The sequence below is a fragment of the Pimephales promelas genome, chromosome 5, assembly GCF_988280905.1.
Source record: "Pimephales promelas chromosome 5, fPimPro1.hap1.1, whole genome shotgun sequence".
Lineage (NCBI taxonomy): Eukaryota > Metazoa > Chordata > Actinopteri > Cypriniformes > Leuciscidae > Pimephales > Pimephales promelas.
In genome coordinates this window covers 7094185-7115293 of record NC_142773.1, presented here as the reverse complement: position 1 = coordinate 7115293, position 21109 = coordinate 7094185, and the positions used below count along the sequence as shown (strand labels likewise).

The 21109-nt window shown below is 40.1% G+C and overlaps 1 protein-coding gene and 1 long non-coding RNA gene across 2 annotated transcripts; both read right to left on the bottom strand.

Moving 5' to 3' along the window:
• Positions 1-463: 463 nt before the first annotated feature.
• Positions 464-6778, bottom strand: LOC148981337 (uncharacterized). The gene is made up of 4 exons (XR_016168456.1): positions 6366-6778; positions 5810-5896; positions 4774-4939; positions 464-1077 (listed from the first exon to the last, which is right to left on the bottom strand). It is a non-coding gene; the product is annotated as an uncharacterized LOC148981337 (long non-coding RNA).
• Positions 6779-18630: 11852 nt separating this feature from the next.
• Positions 18631-20208, bottom strand: LOC148981336 (zinc finger MYM-type protein 1-like). Its single transcript, XM_089130742.1, has one exon. It carries the CDS (start codon positions 20206-20208, stop codon positions 18631-18633), a length of 1578 nt encoding a protein of 525 aa, XP_088986868.1.
• Between the last annotated feature and the right edge of the window lie 901 nt (positions 20209-21109).

The window sequence follows — 21109 nt, the reverse complement described above, 5'->3', positions numbered from 1 at the left end:
CAGGTAATGCCATGATGTTTCAAAGAATTCCAAACAAAAATGCTGACCTGTGATATTTATTAGTCAGGATGCATTTTTGTTCGGAATTCTTTGAAACATCATGGCATTACCTGGTCTCCCATTTATTGTCGCAGCTCTTTACAATACAGCGAACACCCATGATTGTAAACTATGCTTTCACAATCTAGTAATTGCTGACTCTATTATTCCAACTCTGAACGAACTCTCTGCTCCTCTCCATAACGCGTCTCGGGTGCTGCGGTTATCACTCCGCCCAAGTAGCAGTGCTTCGCCTTCTGAGAATATAGTTCCCAATATTTATACGGTAAAGATGGCTGTGTCACATATGACCTTGTTTTTTGTACACTCTGTGACTATACAAATCACAACATGTAAATAGGAAAATGTTTGCGTTATTTTGTCACTTATTGGGATTAGTATGCTAGTTGGAGCCATTTAGACCCAGTCTTTGTGCTAAGCTAGGCTAGCGGTGGGTGTGTCAGACAGAGTTACAGCATGCACGAGATATATCTAACTCTGGGGGATACAGTGAATATGCTAAAGTCCCAACAAGTTGTCGTGTTCCTTTAATTTACGACTGAAGAAAATTTTACAAAACGTTTTTTTAAAGTTACAGAGCAAATTGTTATTAGTTCATTCAATAGTTCTGTATGACAGGTTGCTATGACGGAACAATAGGCTAATACAAATTGATACAACGAGCCTATTTCATTACAAGATTTGTAAAGTTACAGAGCAAACTGTTACTAGTTCATTCACTAGTTCCGTATGACTAGTTGCTATAATGGAACAATAATGCAAATTGATACAATACAGTCAAAAAATTTAACTACTTTGAAGTTGTGCAAATAACTGATTACCCCATTCTAAAGAGCAATAAATAACATTATGGCAATATTGAAATAAAATAAAACATTGAACATTAAAAAAATATATATTTAACATTTGCATGAACATTTAAAACAGAAAGGAAAATAAACTTCCCCTGCCACTTGGCAAAGGTCTATGGCCTCTTGCATGCCTTGACCTTGGAGACAGAGAATCCTATTTGGAGCCCTGAAATTAAAGAAGAAAACACATTAAATCGACTGAATGGTTTCGAAAACGGTAAAACTCAACTGTTTAACTCTGGGAGAGTTGTAGAGCCAATAAAAAACAAAAGTGGAGTGTTCCTTTAACAAATACAACTTATTTAAATAATTTAGGCTACTAGTAAATGGTGAAATTAACATTTAGAAAGTTTAATAAATGCTGTAGAAGTGCAGTTTATTAATAGTTAATGTTAACTAATGTAGTTAACTAGAGTTTAATAAATGTAACCATATTGTAAAGTGTTACCAATTTGTTATACACCGATTCAGACGTCTCGTGACAGATCAGTTATTTTAACTAGAGCCCGACTGATAAAGGATTTTGAAGGCCGATACCGATACAAATATTTGTTGGTTTTAAAATCCGATATTCCTATATATCGGCCGATATATATATATATATATATATATATATATATATATTTTTTTTTTTTTAAGAAACACGCAACAAAACATAACAGATTACCCTAACATTAGTTATTTGTAGTTATTTATGAGTTTTAACTAGTATAGATGGTATAGCATGGTAAACGTGCGTGCCAGTGATGCAGAATTGACCACGCATGGTCAAGATCAACCTCTTGAAAGCAGATGGACTCTGACACAGTGGGCATCGCAATTCAACAGCCATACTGACACCTGTTAGCATTTCAAACCCGCTCTTCGCCCCAAACCACCACCGGTGGTGGTTACATAGCAACGTAACTTACATGGTGTTGCTCTACATAGCAACGTAACTTACATGGTGTTGACGAGACGGGAATATGATGGCAGACATCGTGAACAATGTTTGAACACGTGAACACACTGCAGATTGTCAACATAACATTAGACATTGTCTTTTTGTCTAATAACTGTACCTAACATTAGTCGTCCGCGGTCAAAACACTGTGGTGTAAACAGTTTGATGTTGGGATATTCACTGCCCAAAGCCTATTAACTAAAGCCAACCAACCCCGTTACGTCACATGTTAGAATACTGCGCAATGGCGCCACCCTGGCGGCGAAAGATATTAAGTTTTTACTTTTTTTCTTTTATATGTTTACATTTGTCATGTGTCTTATATAATTGTTGATTATAGTGGAAATCCATCTAGTAAATCTTGTAAACTTGATTGACTGCTTAATTTTCCCTTTAAAGGATTAGTTCTTAAAGGAGAACTCCAGTGCAAAATTAACCTTTGGTCTAATAACATATTGGTACCTAGTCGACCATTCTCTGAGATTTGTTTTTATGATAATCGAATGTAAAGAGTTTTATCTCTAAAAACTGTTTAGTGTATAACGCTAGTAATGGGGGCATTGACTAAGTAAAAAGAAATCGCTAGTTAATACCACTAACAAGGCTCAAAATAGCCCCACACTAACATAGTAACATAATGAGGGTCCCTACATCCAAAACGAAGCATTGAGAACTTTGTAAGTGTACAGACAGTATAATAAGAAGATATTTTATCAAGACAGTCCACTTCGCGTATACAGGCAGGAGCCATCTTGGGAAAACAGTCTCGACAAGTCGAACCACGAATGCCGTTTGGTGTTAGTGTGGGGCTATTTTGAGCCTTGTTAGTGGTATTAACTAGCGATAGATCTTACTTATTATATGTCCCCATATACTAGCGTTATAATCTAAACAGTTTTTAGAGATAAAACTCTTTACATTCGATTATCATGAAAACAAATATCAGAGAACGGCTGACTAGGTAAAAATGTGTTATTAGACCAACGGTTCATTTTACGCTGGAGTTCTCCTTTAAATTCTTTTCCACTGAAGAAAGAAAGAGATGGATATCTTGGATGCCATTGGGGTGAGTTAATTATAAGGAAATTTACATTTTGAGGTGAACTAATCCTTTACGCCGCCTTCACACTGGCAGTTGAAATCAGCTCCGATGCGGCTGCGAAACGACCGGAAGTCATTCATTTCCTATGGAGATTCGCAGACCGCATGCAAATGGGTCCGAAACGGGTCCGACCGAGTGCGGTGCGAAGAAAATCGTGTCCGTTGGTCATCCGGATGCGTTCAAAAATTTGAACTCTTGCGAAAAGCTACGGACGGTTCCTATCCGACAATTCCAGCGGAAGTTGACCGTTGCTATGGTACTGATAAACAAACCTGAATTATTAACTTTTAATAAAATAAATATTGATTTTATAACGATAAGTTGTGATGTCATTTTTTATTTTCATGACTTTCTAACGTTTATAAGGGCAGTTAATACAATTAAATTGAAGGTAGACATTGAACTATTGACCACTATATCACATTTTTTTAGCCGACCTGACATGTCAACGTCCTGAGCAACTTTCCTCACGCAGCATAACCCTCATCAGAGAGATCATACAGAACTGACAGAATCAAACTTTAATCTCTCCGCCATTTTCGTTCTACCCGCGTCCGACGCTTTTCACTGTGTAGTACGACGTCCGTTGGGAACGTATTGCGTATTACGGAGCTGATTTCAACTGCCAGTGTGAAGGTGGCGTTAGGTTTAAAATAAAAATGTTTAAATGTAATATATTTTTCTCATGGTCCTTATTTTAAATAGGTCATAAAAATATCAATAATTGTCGATATCAACCAATATGAAACACTTATATCGTGATACAGTTTTCAGACATATCGCCCAGCCTTATTTAGAGCCCTATGATTTCCGCGATAACGAAATCGCGGACGGAATCGCGGAATTGGCCAATTAACGCGGAATCTAGTGTTAACGCGGAATTTCGTGGATTTTTACATATTTGGTTTGAAATTCTGTTTTTGTGTGGGAGAAGAACGTATGTCTGTTGAAAATGCAGACCGGGGGAAGCAAATCTGGGCGACTCAACCCCCCAACCCATCATTTCAGCTCCAATGACGAAATCAAAACAATGAAAGCATGGCGAAGCGGCTCTCCTTTCGTCGACTAAAAGTTAAGAAACTCAACGGTATAAGCCGTCAGTGCCGAGCAGTTCGCACGTGACTTATGCAGTGTTTCCCACACTTAATTCGCCGCCACATACTGCGTTTCGGTTTTTAACACTATTTAAAACACGCAGCGTATTCATTCAGTTGTATTTCCCCGCTCTCCCTCCGTCTCTCTCTCACTCACGCGTCTCTCACACACACACACACATACACACGACGTGCACACCACGTCTGTCTGAGGCGCCGGACTGGACAAAGGCGAAGCGAACTCCATGAGAGACAGAGTGTGACTTTATTTAAACTTATAAACTAATATAATTTATATTACTGGACAGTTTAAAGCTCATAACCATATTTTGTTGTTACTTGAAGAGTGCAGTGTTATGTTGCATCATGCAGTATTTGTCCTGAAAAGGCTACTGAGTAATTGTCTGTATTACCTCAATAAATTTAAGGTCATTCCTAATTTATTTTTATTTTTTTAATAGATTTTTATCATTAACTTTAAAAGCATACTATTTTTTACAACTAAAATAACAGTCAAGGGTAAAAAAAAACCTAATTCCCTAAAATTAAAACGGAAAAAACGAAATTTGGGAAAAAATAAAACGGAATTTGGGAAAAAATAAAATGGATTTCATAGGGCCCTACCTATTACATAACATTTTAAAGGGAGAAGATGATTTTGAACAGCTTTTCAATTGTCAATGTGCTTTTACATTGCAATCAAATTATTTCATATAAAAATACCTCTGATCAAACTCCAGTGTTGTGCTGGCTTCCACCTAATACTGTAGGTTGAATACGTAACAGGCGAAGAGAGCGGCCAAGGCAGTGGTGAAGTCCACCATGTGAGCACCAGGTGGGGTTACTACCCTCCCCTTGATCGACAGCATCCATTTTTTTGCAGTCTCTCCTTAGTAAAGACAAGAGTCATCACAAAAATTATATTTCATAGCGATACATTCAATAAAAGATTTTTTCCACATAAATTATTGTAAAAACAGGGCAGGGAGCATACATATATTTGAAGCAGTGGATTAAAGGATTGATTAGTTCACCTCAAAATGAAAATCTCCTAATAATTTACTCACCCTAATGCCATCCAAGATATCCATGTCTTTCTTTCCTCAGTGGAAGAGAAATTAAGTTTGAGGAAAACATTTCTTGATTTTTCTTTGGATAATGGGCTTCAATTGTAAACAACGTTTTAAAGTCCAAATGAATGCAGTTTCAAAGGTCTTTGAAGTACTTCAACGCACTATACAGGTTCCCAGCTGAGGATTAGGGTCTTATCTAGCGAAATGATCAGTCATTTTCTGAAAAAAAAAATTATAATTTATATACTTTTTTATCTACAATTGTTGGACTACTGGAGCCCATTATTCAAAGAAAAATCTAGAAATGTTTTCCTACAAAAATGTCATTTCTCTTTCATTGAGGAAGGAAAGAAAGACATGGATATCTTGTAAATTATTCGGAAACTTTCATTTTGAGGTGAATTTTAAGGATTTTAAATAGCAGTTACTGGTTTGGTGATAGAAAAACAATGAGTGACACAGGCATAGCAAGCAATCTGAAATAGTAATCACGACATTATAGGTGGCTACTAAAAATAAGAGAGTAACTTACTCCACATAACTTAAGTTTTTGAAGTGACTGCTGACTAGTGCAGAGAATGGCACGACACAAACTCTGCATTCACTAGTGTTTTCCAGAAACGTTGCTTTTCTTGTGCATAAAGTTAATACATTAAGGATTTGTTAACAGTGAATGTGAAACTTACCAAGCATGATAATCCTTGGAGTGATAGGGAGGAGACAGCTGGGCCTCTTCTACATCTGAGGGAGTGGTACCGTTAACAGTTAGTCTCCTATGCCAGCAAAGATAAAGAGTCACTCGAAAGAAGGTAACTAACTAGGATAGAAAAAGCTTTATAAAAATTGTTGATAAGAAAGCAATGAGCCTTTTTTTTCTCTTTAGGTTTGTGCATGTTTACTCATAAAAAAACTAAGTAACTTACCACAATAACTTAATCAATTACCACTCTAAGTTACATCAATTTTCTCTGAATTAAAATATTGTTCACACAGTGGACAACAGTGACTTTAACTGTTAAGTTACCCAGCATTTAACCAATAATTGAGATAGACGTTAGCACCATGTTATAACTTAACGTTATTGTTGTGAGGTGAGGTCTATTAAAGAAAAAATGCTCAACCACCAATAACATAAACCTGACACAAACAAACCTGTATTTACTTGAACAATTGGAGGCTTGTCAACCTGCATTATGTTGGGGGGTGTAAAATGGTACGTAAAGTTAACGTTACTTAACTTACTGATTTTCTGGAAGTCCCGAATCCCCATTAGCAGTTGGTGAAGGATCCGCGATCCCAAGATGGAAACTCCGGCTGAGGCAACGGGTGGGGGAAAAATATTCTCCTGGCTATCTAGCTACCGATAACTAGGTAAACTGTTGGCTAACTAATACTAATAACGTTTAAAGGCTGTAAAAACGTCTCCGTCGGCGCTCTCACGGAAACGTTTTCGCTGAATTCCTCTCAGGCAAAAAGTGAAAGATATCAACACAAAGACGAAAACAAAATAAATAACGTTACAACCACAAGACAAAGCCGTGTATAAAGAAACGCACATTTGAAAAATACTAGACTTATTAACGGAGCTTAACGTTAAAGGCTGTTACGAAAACGTAAATTCGACTATTAACTTAGCTTTTCTGTCACTGACGACGAAACAGACATTCAAATGCTTCTTTCGCGCTTTTTTCTAACAGACTCTAGCTTTGACTGCCTAAACCCCGCCCACTCTGACGGCGTTTTGATTTCGCCTTGCAGCTCAGAAACAGCTCTGGAAACTTGCACATTTATCTCTCTTGCTTTCGAAAATATATATATACATATAAAAACACTGATTTTTGTAAAATAAAAATCCCATGTTACGTATTTATGAGTTAACCAGGCAGCCCCAATTTTGGAAAGTAATGCACACATAACCTACACATAATAAAAAGGTTTCTTCATTCTGAATAGATACATTAATCAAAACATACTTAGAAAGCTTGAGAGTTTTGGCTCAAATTCAAAACTCATGATTAATCAAATGTTATTAATATTGAAGTATATAACGTTAAGCTAAAAGATAAAAACAACCAACATTAAGAATATATTTATTAAATGTATATGTTAATATTTATAGAAAAGTGTGAATACTATTGCAACTTATAACCAATGGTCATGCTTCATTTCAAATCAGAGGATGATATGATATCTCAAAAAATTATGCATTTATGAAGCCTATATTGTTAGGGGAGACTTTGGAGAAGTTTAAGATAAGGATTAAATATGTTTATGCCCTGTTAACACCCATTTACAGTCACAAATACAAACAAACAAAAGATATTTAAATTCTTTATATATAGTATATATATATATATATATAGAAAGCTCATGCAGCAGGTGCATCAGAGTACAAGTTACAACACGAGGGTTACAAAGAAAGATGATAAAAAAGGAAAATTACAGTAGTTTACTTTACTATTTACAGTACTTTAGTGGCTGTATTGTGATTTTTTACAGTAATGCTTTGACTACTGTGATTTCCACTGTAATGCTTGAACTACTGTGATTTTTAAGGTCTTACTGTAAACTTTACAATATTCTACTGTAAAAATCATTTACAGTATTGTTACTGTGACATCTACAGTAAATAACTGTAGATTTCACAGGCATTTTTTACAGTGTATTGATATGCGCCACGAGTTCAGAGGATGTCGGATTTACATCGCGTAAATTCATCAAGTTTTCCCTAAATCCATAAAAGTAAGTCAATTTTTTTTTACAGTAGCCTACTTTATTTGAATGTCTGAGACCTAAAATAATGATGTGGTTGAAAACACTGAATTGTAGTAGGCCTATGTAAAAATGTGTGATCGTTCCGTCAAAGAGTTTTGTTAAAGTCCCGCTTTGGAGGAGGTGAAGGAGAGAAGAATGAGCAATGCCCTCTATCATTAATTTCTATATAATTTATTATATGTAAACCAATATATAATTTTCCAATACCCTAACCTCCTTTACAAGGTGTGTTTGACTAGAACACTGCATATAGGAATAAAGTATAGGATCCGCACCGTATAAGGCAATAACCCCAAATATGGAGACGCTTGGGTGTGTTTTATGCAAATAACCTCGTGCACGCAGTCGCTCATTTGGAAAACCTTTAAATTTAACAAGAACAAATTAGGCCACATGCGCAAGTTATGTGTACAAGTAATAATCCAGTGGAAATCAGCATGGATGATCTTTGTGGGAACATTTTCACTGATAATAATATTAATGTTTTAAAACAAAAATATAGCATTAAGGATATAAGAAATGCTATTTGTTCTGTCTTTATTTGGTAAAATATATCTTTGCTCAAAGCATGGAAATCAACAAAACGTTTTGTAGCCTACTAAAAATAAAAAAATACAGAAAGCAGCTTGCCGGTGTTATTTGGATTTTCTCAATGGCGGTCAAGCTCAAGAAAAGCTAAAATCGTGAACAGAAAATGCTTTTTCCACAATAACAAAACTCTATTTATTTTGAAAATTTAATTATATCTCAGTATGGGGGTCTTCACAATTCTCAAAAAAGCCAAATATATGACAATTCCTTGTACATTTTTTAATATAAGTCTCCCTATCGAGAAACGGTTGAACTTGTCTTGAACTTTTAACATCTATTAAAAAAACATAACTAATTAATCACACCTTTTTCCTCTAATTAATATAAATTAATAGCACCTAACATTTTTATATAAAAATATTTTACATTTAATCCCCAAAATTAACGAAACAGGTAGGCCGAGTATCTTTCAAAATGTGTCTATGAAAATGACCCTAACAATTGTAGCCATTAGTCATTCTGCATTATGATTATGATATAATTGATAGCTATGCATTTTAACATTTATTAGGCTTTTAATAAAACTTTTAATTCAAGTGATCTTAAAACAATCTTCATTATAATGTCACATTTAATCATATTCTAAACAATCAAATGCTTGGTAATGGTAGTAGTCAAATAAGGACATAGTCAAGTTACAATATATAGACTATTGTTATGTCTGCATCATGCTAATATAACACAGATAATATTTATTTTCTTATAGGAACAGACACAACAGTGAGTAAAGGGAACAACTTGTTCTCCGTTTTATTACTTTGTCAGCACCAGCCAAACAACGTGCAGTCCGGAGCGCCCTCCAGTGGCGATACGCGAGAATGAATTTACCCAAAACGATCACAGTTCCCCGGGTGATTCTCTGAGATTGGTGCCTTTTGGGTCATACCATTTTTTAATACCTCAAAGAGTTATATTTCTGATCATTTCATGTTATAGTGGATTAGTCAAACCTTTAAGAAAATATATTTTCCCACCTCAGGCCAGGGCCGTCGCCAGAACATACCAAATGGGGGGGCATTTAATTTTCATAGGGGGGCACACTTTTTTAAATGATCTGAGACATTCCAAAACAACAACCCATATTAAGCTATAACTAAAATAAGTGTTCAATAAGTGTAAATAATTGTTCAGTTATTCGAATAAAATACTTCACCATGGTCTCAACGTCTCTGTTTATTTTATCTTAACATTTCCACATTTGGCTAATATTTTTTGTCAATGCATTGTTCGTCACTTACATAACACAGTGCCACTGCCATCTAGTGTCTTTCTTGAGTAGTAACAGGCACAATCAACGTAATGAATGTAATTACATACAAGTCCAATCTAAAACTGCAACAAAAACAATTTGAACAATTTGACAAAACAATTTGACTTATGAATCAACTTAATAAAAAAAATTAATACAATTCAATGCATTGCATAGGCTACTGCAATACAAATGCAATAGCAGGCAAGCATTGTATTCACGAATTAAAATAGCTGAAGGCGGCGCGTCTCCGAGTGAAATCGCCGAAGAACTTTATCCTTCCATTCATGTTGACACTTGCGTGTGAGATCCTTCTCAAATGCCAGCTGAATGAGCTGGGCCTTGCGTGTGTGGCGCATAGAACGTCTGTGGTCGGTGAAAACATTCCTCAAAACTGAAAATGAATTTTCACACATTGCGGTTGAAGCACCAAGCGTCAATCCGGTCTTCAAAGCTGTTAGAACACTTGGCATTGCTTCTAATGTTGTGTGGTACTTTGAAAGGAGATTTTGTGTTGTCAATTTCGCTTTTCGCTTTTCGATGGTTGATTTCTCCAAGAAGTGTGTCAAGTGCACTGTAATAAAGCCTCTGTAGCTCTGGTTTGTCATTGTCCTTTTGTCCTGTTGTTTCTTCAACGAAATACTGGTGTAAATTCTTATTTAGTGTGCGCTGCCGTTTTGGAGGTGCGGAAGTAATATCCAAATCGGTGACGGTGACCGCATCCCACAGCTCTGTGAACTTGGCCTCACATCGGAGTTCACTCACACACTTAGTGGCACTCGCGACCAGTTCCAACCCAGTCAACAGGTCCATGTCCTCACTTTGCAAAAGCTTGTTTGGGCTGTTTCGATATGTCAATGAGCAGACACGAGAGCTCTTGATTTTATCATCAAAAACCTTTATCTGATTCAACCCCGCCCCGTAACCCCAACACTACATTTATGCTTCCGGCTAACAATAGATGACTCATATTACGTATCATGACATCTCCTTTTTTTTTTTTTTAAACATATGTCAGGCTTTTCTTTAACATAAATGTCCTTTGAACTATGAAATTGTTTAAACTTAAAGAAAATTAATAATTCCAAAGAACTACTCCTCAATCAGCCTTCTTGGTTTTGAGACTACACGTCCACTTGCAGTTGTCACTGGAACACTTGAGAGCTTGGTTGGATTGGCATCTCTTTTCCAGGTTTGAATATCCATTTCCTGTTTTTCCTCTGTGTTGTCACACCCATTTTCTTGCGTCACTTCACGATTGTCCATGTCCTTCCTTGGTGTTTCACTTTGTTCTTTTGATTTCATTAAAAACTTTCTGTTTCTTCTGTACACCTTTCCCTCAGGTGTCTGAATGACATAAGATCTTGGCTGCTCTGAAAGTCCAGTAACTTCAGCTGGATTCCATGTTCCATCTTGCCACATTCTTACATTGTTACCAACCTGAAGTTTCTGAAGAGTTCTTGATCTTTGGTCGAAATATTCCTTTTGCTTCTTTTGTCTGCTTTCTAACAACTGCTGTACTGGGTTAGTTACCATGCGAGGCTTCAACAACTCTGGTAAAATCGGAAGTCTTGTTCTCAGTCTTCGACTCATTAACAGTTGGGCTGGAGATACTCCTATATTCTCCATAGGTGTGCTTCTCAGATTCAGCAGAGACAGGTAAGGATCTTTCCCATCTGCCTTAGCCTTCTTAAGCATGTTTTTTACAGTCTGTACTCCTCTCTCTGCCATGCCATTGGCCTGTGCGTGATGGGGGCTCGAGGTTTTGTGCATGAATTCCCACTCTTTTGCAAAGGTTTGAAATTCACGTGAGCTAAACTGTGGCCCATTGTCTGAAATTACTGTTTCAGGAATTCCATGTCTAGCGAATTGTGACTTCAGATGGGTTATGACTGTTATACTTCTGGTATCTGATCTCAACCACTCAATTTCAATGAACTTGGAGTGGTAATCCACTAAAAGCAGATACTCCTGTTGGTCAAACGTAAACAAGTCAATGCCTATTTTCTGCCAGGGCCTTTCAGGAATGGCGTGTGGATGTAATGGCTCTTTGGTTTGTCGTTTTTGGTATGTGCTGCACACTTCACAGTTGTTTACCATCTCAGTTATGCTTTGTGACAATCCAGGCCAAAATAACACATCTCTCGCTCTCCGTCTGCAGCTTTCTATGCCTAGGTGGCTTTCATGAATTCTCTTTAGCATTTCTGCTCTCATTGATGCTGGAACTATGAGCCGTTCTCCTTTGAACAAAACTCCATCCACAACTGAGATTTCCTCTCTGAAGTTCCAATATCCTTGAATTTCTTTTGCTGTTTGGCTCTTTTTTTCAGGCCATCCATTTAGCACTGTCTCTTTGAGTTTTGTCAGAATCACATCCTCTTTACTTTCCTTTTTGAATTCATCAAGTTTCTCATTTGACACAGGCAAGTTTGACATTACCATATGAACCTGGGCTTCTAATTCGTTATCAGGAGAGCCGGTCTCTGGTAAGTACGCTCTGGATAATGCATCCGCTATATACATCTCCTTATCTGGCTTGTACTTTACGTTCACTTGATATTTCTGTAATCTCATCAACAGTCTCTGTATTCTAGCTGGAGCACTGCTCAACGGCTTTTTCATTATTGCTTCAAGCGGTTTGTGGTCTGTTTGTACGTCTACCTCTCGTCCATACACATACTGATGTCACGGGTGACAAAATCGCTTGGCGATCGGAACCCTCCTCAGAGTCGCAAGTTCCCTAGGGGAACGGATTGTGTGCAACACACCACTGCAGCTCCGGGCGTGATGGAATCATGCCCGCACTGATTAGCGCTAATGCACTGCAGGTGCGAGAGAGAGAGGAGCGGCACTCACACAGGTTTCCTGTTTGACGAGTCAAGATAAACAAGATAAAAGGACACAGACAGAAGGGAGAGGAGGGCTCAGACGGGGAAGACACAGATGGAGGAGGCTCAGATGGAGGACCCACTGACAAGGAAGGGACAGGGGAAAGGGAGAGACGCCCATTTAAGCTTGCTGGATCAGAGTGATTGTTTGTAGGAAGCCTGCTGGGCTGAGCTATCGACTGGATCTGTGCTGGGAAAGGAAAGAGCAAAGATAAGTGAACTGATTTTATCTTATGAACATTTAAACCGCTTGAAGAGGATACAGTGAGTGTGGATCTGACTGTTGGAGGAGCTATGTGTTTCAGAGTGTGTGGAGGAGGAATTGAAAGTGAAACCCCATGTAAAGTGAGCACAACAAACAGAGCGAGGCCTCTGATCAGCCCTACCGTGTGAGTGAATTGCAGTGCTTTTGCCTTATTGATACACATTGATTTATTGCTGTGGAATTGAAGTGAACACAAGTGTGCTGTGTCTTTGTTGAGAAGTGGCCCTCATCAATGCTTACACGTTCGTGGAAAGTTATTATATCTGCCCCCGTCAGAAGCCCAGAGTGATACAGTGAACTGAAGAGAGAGTACTTTGTACTGGGAAGATCCTCACCTGTTCTACTTGCTGTTTGAGTCCAGAAGCATACAGCACCACTGGTAAAGTAACCTTATGACTCACTGTCTCCCTATTGTGAACTGAAGAGAGAGTACTGTGTACTGTGAATGTCCTCACGTGTTCTATCCACTGTTTGAGCCCAGAAGCACACAGCATCGCTGGTAAAGTAACATTATGACTCACTGTCTCCCTATTGTGAACTGAAGAGAGAGTACTGTGTACTGTGAATGTCCTCACCTGTTCTACTTACTGTTTGAGCCCAGAAGTATACAGCAATGCTGATAAAGTAATCGTTTAACCCACTGTCGCCCTACTGTGAACTGAAGAGAGAGAGAGTACCCTGTACTGTGAAGAATCCTTACCTGCCATAGTCTGGAAGTCTGCAGCACCGCTGGGGGAAAAGTACGCTTTTAATCCACTGCTTCATTGCCGTGCACCAACGAGAATACCCTGTACTGTGAAGAATCCTTACCTGCCATAGTCTGGAAGTCTGCAGCACCGCTGGGGGAGAAGTAAGCTTTTAATCCACGGCTTCACTACCGTGCACTAACGAGAGTACCCTGTACTGTGAAGAATCCTTACCTGCCATACTTGCTGTATGAGTCTGGAAGTCTGCAGCACCGCTGGGGGAAAAGTAAGCTTTTAATCCACTGCTTCATTACTGTGCACCAACGAGAGTACCCTGTACTGTGAAGAATCCTTACCTGAGAAGTAAGCTGCAACCCCCTGCTCCATTATCATGCATTCATGAGAGTATTTTAAACCGTGAGAAACCCTTGGTTCAATAAAGATTGTTACTCCTTTGAAACTTATCTCTGTCTCTGTGGTCCTCTGTTGTGTGCCTGTGGTGTCGGCTCCTCACGGTGGTGACTCGGTTAGAGGGGGGGTGGTTGGTCACCCGAGCGTTCCTCCCCTCGACCTGTGACATAAAAAGTGGCGTAGTCGGCAGGGTACACACCGTGAGTTGTAGCGGCCACAGGTACGCGATGGGGGACGAAGAGGTACCCAGGCGTGAAGTAAGAGCGGCTCCGCCCTCGCCACCCCGACAACCTCAGTGGGATACCCGAGGACAGCCACTGGAGAGATATGGCAAATGGAATTGAGGAACGTCGGTTCTAGGGACTAGAACCGATTGGCAAGGGGGGATGTCACGGGTGACAAAATCGCTTGGCGATCGGAACCCTCCTCAGAGTCGCAAGTTCCCTAGGGGAACGGATTGTGTGCAACACACCACTGCAGCTCCGGGCGTGATGGAATCATGCCCGCACTGATTAGCGCTAATGCACTGCAGGTGCGAGAGAGAGAGGAGCGGCACTCACACAGGTTTCCTGTTTGACGAGTCAAGATAAACAAGATAAAAGGACACAGACAGAAGGGAGAGGAGGGCTCAGACGGGGAAGACACAGATGGAGGAGGCTCAGATGGAGGACCCACTGACAAGGAAGGGACAGGGGAAAGGGAGAGACGCCCATTTAAGCTTGCTGGATCAGAGTGATTGTTTGTAGGAAGCCTGCTGGGCTGAGCTATCGACTGGATCTGTGCTGGGAAAGGAAAGAGCAAAGATAAGTGAACTGATTTTATCTTATGAACATTTAAACCGCTTGAAGAGGATACAGTGAGTGTGGATCTGACTGTTGGAGGAGCTATGTGTTTCAGAGTGTGTGGAGGAGGAATTGAAAGTGAAACCCCATGTAAAGTGAGCACAACAAACAGAGCGAGGCCTCTGATCAGCCCTACCGTGTGAGTGAATTGCAGTGCTTTTGCCTTATTGATACACATTGATTTATTGCTGTGGAATTGAAGTGAACACAAGTGTGCTGTGTCTTTGTTGAGAAGTGGCCCTCATCAATGCTTACACGTTCGTGGAAAGTTATTATATCTGCCCCCGTCAGAAGCCCAGAGTGATACAGTGAACTGAAGAGAGAGTACTTTGTACTGGGAAGATCCTCACCTGTTCTACTTGCTGTTTGAGTCCAGAAGCATACAGCACCACTGGTAAAGTAACCTTATGACTCACTGTCTCCCTATTGTGAACTGAAGAGAGAGTACTGTGTACTGTGAATGTCCTCACGTGTTCTATCCACTGTTTGAGCCCAGAAGCACACAGCATCGCTGGTAAAGTAACATTATGACTCACTGTCTCCCTATTGTGAACTGAAGAGAGAGTACTGTGTACTGTGAATGTCCTCACCTGTTCTACTTACTGTTTGAGCCCAGAAGTATACAGCAATGCTGATAAAGTAATCGTTTAACCCACTGTCGCCCTACTGTGAACTGAAGAGAGAGAGAGTACCCTGTACTGTGAAGAATCCTTACCTGCCATAGTCTGGAAGTCTGCAGCACCGCTGGGGGAAAAGTACGCTTTTAATCCACTGCTTCATTGCCGTGCACCAACGAGAATACCCTGTACTGTGAAGAATCCTTACCTGCCATAGTCTGGAAGTCTGCAGCACCGCTGGGGGAGAAGTAAGCTTTTAATCCACGGCTTCACTACCGTGCACTAACGAGAGTACCCTGTACTGTGAAGAATCCTTACCTGCCATACTTGCTGTATGAGTCTGGAAGTCTGCAGCACCGCTGGGGGAAAAGTAAGCTTTTAATCCACTGCTTCATTACTGTGCACCAACGAGAGTACCCTGTACTGTGAAGAATCCTTACCTGAGAAGTAAGCTGCAACCCCCTGCTCCATTATCATGCATTCATGAGAGTATTTTAAACCGTGAGAAACCCTTGGTTCAATAAAGATTGTTACTCCTTTGAAACTTATCTCTGTCTCTGTGGTCCTCTGTTGTGTGCCTGTGGTGTCGGCTCCTCACGGTGGTGACTCGGTTAGAGGGGGGGTGGTTGGTCACCCGAGCGTTCCTCCCCTCGACCTGTGACACTGATGAAAACGCTCTGCTCCAAACACAATAGCCAACATCTCCTTCTCTATTTGCGCATAGCGCTGTTCTGTTTCAGTCAATGCGCGTGATGCATACGCCACTGGCTTATCTTCTTGAAGTAGAACAGCGCCCAGTCCACTTTTAGATGCATCGACAGAAAGTGTTACTGGTAACCTGACATCGTAGTACCTGAGCAAGGGGGCCTCAGTAAGCATTGTTTTCAATTTGTCAAACGTGCGCTGATGTTCCTCCTCCCACTGCCAGGCAACATCATCTCTAGTAAGTACGCGCAATGGCTCAGTGTGTTGTGACATGTTTGGAATGAACTTTGCGAGGTAAGTAACCATGCCTAGAAATCTCTCCACATCCTTTTTGCATTCAGGTGTGAGCATTCTTCTGACAGCCTCTATTTTGGTCTGATCTGGTTTCAAACCATCCTTTGCGAAGATGTGACCGAGATATTTGATTTCCTCTAAGCCTATCTTGCACTTTTCTTTATTCAGCTTGAAGTTCTTGACTCTTGCTCTCTCTAGCACTTGCCTCAGTCTGTAATCATGCTGCTCTTTTGTTTCTCCCCAGATCAAAAGATCATCAATGTATGTCTCAACGCCTTCAATTCCTTCAAAAAGTTGCTTCACCGTCCTGTGAAAAACTTCTGGAGCGGAGTTGACACCGAATGGGAGTCGGAGGAACCTGAAGCGGCCAAAAGGGGTGTTGAATGTACAAAGGCGAGAGCTGGCTTCATCTAATTTGAGTTGCCAAAAGCCTAAACTTGCATCCAACACTGTAAAGTATTGAGCTTTTACGAGTCTGCTAGTTATTTCCTCTACTGTTGGTAGCTGGTAGTGTTCTCTCATTACCGCCATGTTGAGATCTCGGGGGTCTAAACATATTCTTAATTTCCCATTAGACTTTTCCACAATCACAATGGGGTTGACCCACTGAGTGGGCTCTTCAATTCTTGCAATTACTTTCATTTCTTCCATTCTGTTCAGTTCTGTTTTCAAGTTTTCTCTCAGGGTTACTGGAATTTTTCTAGGTGGATGCACTTTCGGAACCACATTTTCATCTACTCGGATAGTGTGCTCACCTTCAAGGCAACCTAAGCCCTCAAACACATCAGCATACTCTGTGAAAATGTCCATTTTGCCACTTTTGCTCAATTCCATCACTCTCTGTATGAGCCTCATTTGTTCACATGCATTAATTCCTAATATTGGTTTAGCATCTGATTTCACAACAATGAATTCCAGAACATGCGTCTTCTTTTTGTATTTCACCGCCCAGTTACACTTTCCTTTCACATGAATTTTGTCTCCGGTGTAAGTTGACAGTTTCACATTAGTGGGTCTTAGAATGTTCTTTTTTCCCATTCTCTGCAGCAGGCTGTATGGGATGACATTAGCTTGAGCACCAGTATCTAGTTTAAATTTGACATGTTTGTGCTCCAATTTCAAGTCAACTGTCCATTCATCTGTCCCTGTCTGTGTTTGCACTGCTCCAACGAACAGACTGGGTCTCTGATCTGTGACGTCATCATCAACCGCATGCACTTTCTTTGATTTACACATCTTAGCAAAGTGGTTCATTTTATCACAGTTCTTGCACTGTTTGCCAAATGCCGGGCAATTGCGTGCTGCATGCTCCATTCCACATCTTTTGCAATTAAAAGTGCTTGCTTTGTCTTTTTCATTCGGTTTGTATTTATTTCGTTGCTCTTTTTTGCGTGCCTGCTTATGTTTCTCTGCATCAACGTGCTTGCTTTCACGTGCGGAGGCTTGCGCGTTGTGATCTTCGTCATGCATTTGCTTCATCTGAGCTTTTGTCATTTCTGACGCGATGCACAGCTGGGTTGTTTTTTCGAGACTAATATCAACTTCTCTTAAAAGTCTCTCCCTCATGGCATCTGACGTGATTCCACAGACCACTCGATCTCTTATAAGAGATTCTTGCAACAGTCCAAACTCGCAAGACTTTGCTTTTAGCTTTAGTTCTGTAATGTATTGGCTAATGGGCATATCCCCTTGCACACACGTGAAAAACTTATACCTTTCATAGGTTATGTTCTTTTTCGGATTACAGTACTCTTCAAATTTCTCCATTATTTTCTCCAGACTGTGTTTATCATCGTCTTCGTCGAACGTGAAGGTATTATACACTTCAACCGCTTCTTCGCCGGCTACATGAAGAAATAGTGAGGACTTTACCTTGGCTGGCTTGCTAGCGCTTCCCGTTGCGTCTAGATACAGCTCAAATCTTTGCCGAAATCTCCTCCAATTTTCCGACAAATTACCGTGCAGTAGATCAAGTCCCGCAGGTGGCTTTAATCCTTCCATTTCCGTTACTCGACTTGTCGCTTTATTTTCTTTAGTACTTTACTTCTGACACCATGTCTCGATATGTCAATGAGCAGACACGAGAGCTCTTGATTTTATCATCAAAAACCTTTATCTGATTCAACCCCGCCCCGTAACCCCAACACTACATTTATGCTTCCGGCTAACAATAGATGACTCATATTACGTATCATGACATGGGCCATCCAGCAACATCAACACTGTCTTTACAAAGTGTGCGATGAACATAAACGCAGGCTGAGAAATTTCCCTCAAAAGCCCAATGGCCTCCATCCTCACATCAGCACCATATGTGCGCTCTGCGTCGATCTCCGAAAGCAAAGAAACAATTTCCTTGAACGACTTAATGATTGCAGATACTGTTGATAAATGTCCTGTCCATCTCTGCTCAAGAAGTCGCTTTAATCGCTCACCTTTGTACTGCGCCGAAACAGTAGGCTTCCGAAAGAATCTGTACAGGGTGGAACATACATCAAAAAAATCGGTGACTGCTTTCTCTGCTGTCAAAGTGTTCACAACCACCAGGTGCAGCTGATGGTTCATGCAATGAACATATGGAATTTCTCGGCCCAGCTTTTCTTGGAGTAGTTTCTGCACACCGCCATTCTTTCCAGCCATAACAGAAGCTCCATCATACACCTGACTTAAAATTTGTGACGTGTTCAGTCCGGCTTTTGCCAGTTCTTCCATAATTTTGTTTGTCAGTGTGTTGGCATCACCGGCATCTGCTGTAGCTATTGTGAGTAGACGTTCTGTTGTTTCATGTAATGCAGACACGAAGCGAATAACTATAGATATGTTCTCACATCCAGTGGGGTCCCGTGTCCCATCCACTTTAATAGTATACCACGAATCGCCCACCTCTTGGACAATGGCATCAGTCACAACGTTACTCATTATGGCGATCAGTTCATTTTGCATATCCGGACTTGTGTAGCTTGCATTACGGGGGATGTGTTTTATTATTTCAGACAATGTAGGGTCTTTCTTAACAGTATAATTCAACAGGGAGAGAAAAAGACCACTACCATCCTCTGCCATGTCATCAAACGCACCACAGCTCCCTCTGAAAGGTAACTGATTTTCTGCGAGAAATCCCACAACATCAATGAGAGCAGACACGTAATAACGATTTCTGCTTAGCTGATCAGAATTGAGAAGTGTGGAAATTTCCCTTCCACTATCCATGCGCATCTGGTGTTCTTTCCATCTTGCTAGACATGTCAAATGTTCTTTTGAATTTGCGTGTTTATGGAATCCCTTGTCTTTTTCAGCGGCATGTTTCCAGTCCCGGTACCCTTTAACTGTGAAAGTCGAGTCTACTACGGCGTGCGCACTATTGAACACTCGACATGGGAAGCAGAATGCTGCATCAGCTTTGACACTATATTCAAGCCAGTCACGAGTCTGATACCATAAAGACACAAAGGAGCGATTTTTATTATTAAACAAGCGAGCAGGGTATCGCTGTAAAATGATCTGATTCGGTCTGTCATTTCCAAGATCATCAATGGCCTGCAGATTTGGACCAGTCACAGCGGCGGGCCCGGCGGCGATCACGTCACTAGTAGTAGGCCCATTCATAATTACACCCGCTGCTCTGTCTACGCTGTGAACTTGTGTCTCATTAGGCAAATTCTCCATTCCTACCATAGCTCCAGAGTTGTCTCCGCTGACATTGTTTTTGGTCGAAGTTGTCTTTGTCAACGACGAATCTTTGAAGAACTTCCTTATATCCATAATTGTTGTAGGCCTACAAAACCGCCAAATTTTTATTCTGAGATTCCATGTAATGCGCAGCGCAGCTGCGCAAAGGAATTATAAACAATACTGTATGCTTAACTAAACGAATTACATAATTTATATTACATATACAATTACACAAAAAACTGCATATTGTAATTTGAATAAATAAAACTACTAACACAAAAAATAACATATTGAAAGGTCTGCTGCTGGAAATTTGCCATTGGCTGTGGTATTTGAATAATTAATGAGGTAGGTCTTTGCAAGATTTGGGTGCTGTTTCGGGATGTTTTAACAGTCATTTTGAATATAATTATGCTTCAAGTTACATTCTGTGTAATCATTCATTGAAAGATCAATTTTCTGAATAATTTCTGAATATAATGTGTGTTATGCATTTCTACCGTTGTAGAGATTACCGTCATATAAGTTCTGCTTATAAGTCATATAAGTCATATAAGTTCTGCTTTTACCGTTACATAGTGAAGGAGAATGAAATTAATCACAAACGTACTTGGGGGATAGGGGCACTGTAAATCATTTGGGGGGGCACGGTAAGTCATTTGGGGGGGCATTGCCCCCCAATGCCCCCCCTTGCCGACGGGCCTGCCTCCCAATGCCCCCCCTTGCCGACGGGCCTGCCTCAGGCATGAAATTCTAATCGATATTGAGTGTTTTTTTTCTTACTGAAAGTTGTTTTGAAGTTCAACCCCGTCACAGACCACTTGGACCCTGTTTATGTGATTTAAAAAGATTTTCAAGTAAATTCTTGTAGAAGCTTTTTCAATGAGATGTCCCTTCTTTGATATTATTTATTGCATGTAGAATTTTATTTTTAAATACCATTTGAATACCAAATCAGCTCATGAAAACTGTATATACATTGGTCTTCATA

What these genes read in the sequence shown, in the direction of transcription:
- LOC148981336 (XM_089130742.1), bottom strand. Translation starts at nt 20,208, where the DNA reads ATGGATATAAGGAAGTTCTTCAAAGATTCGTCGTTGACAAAGACAACT.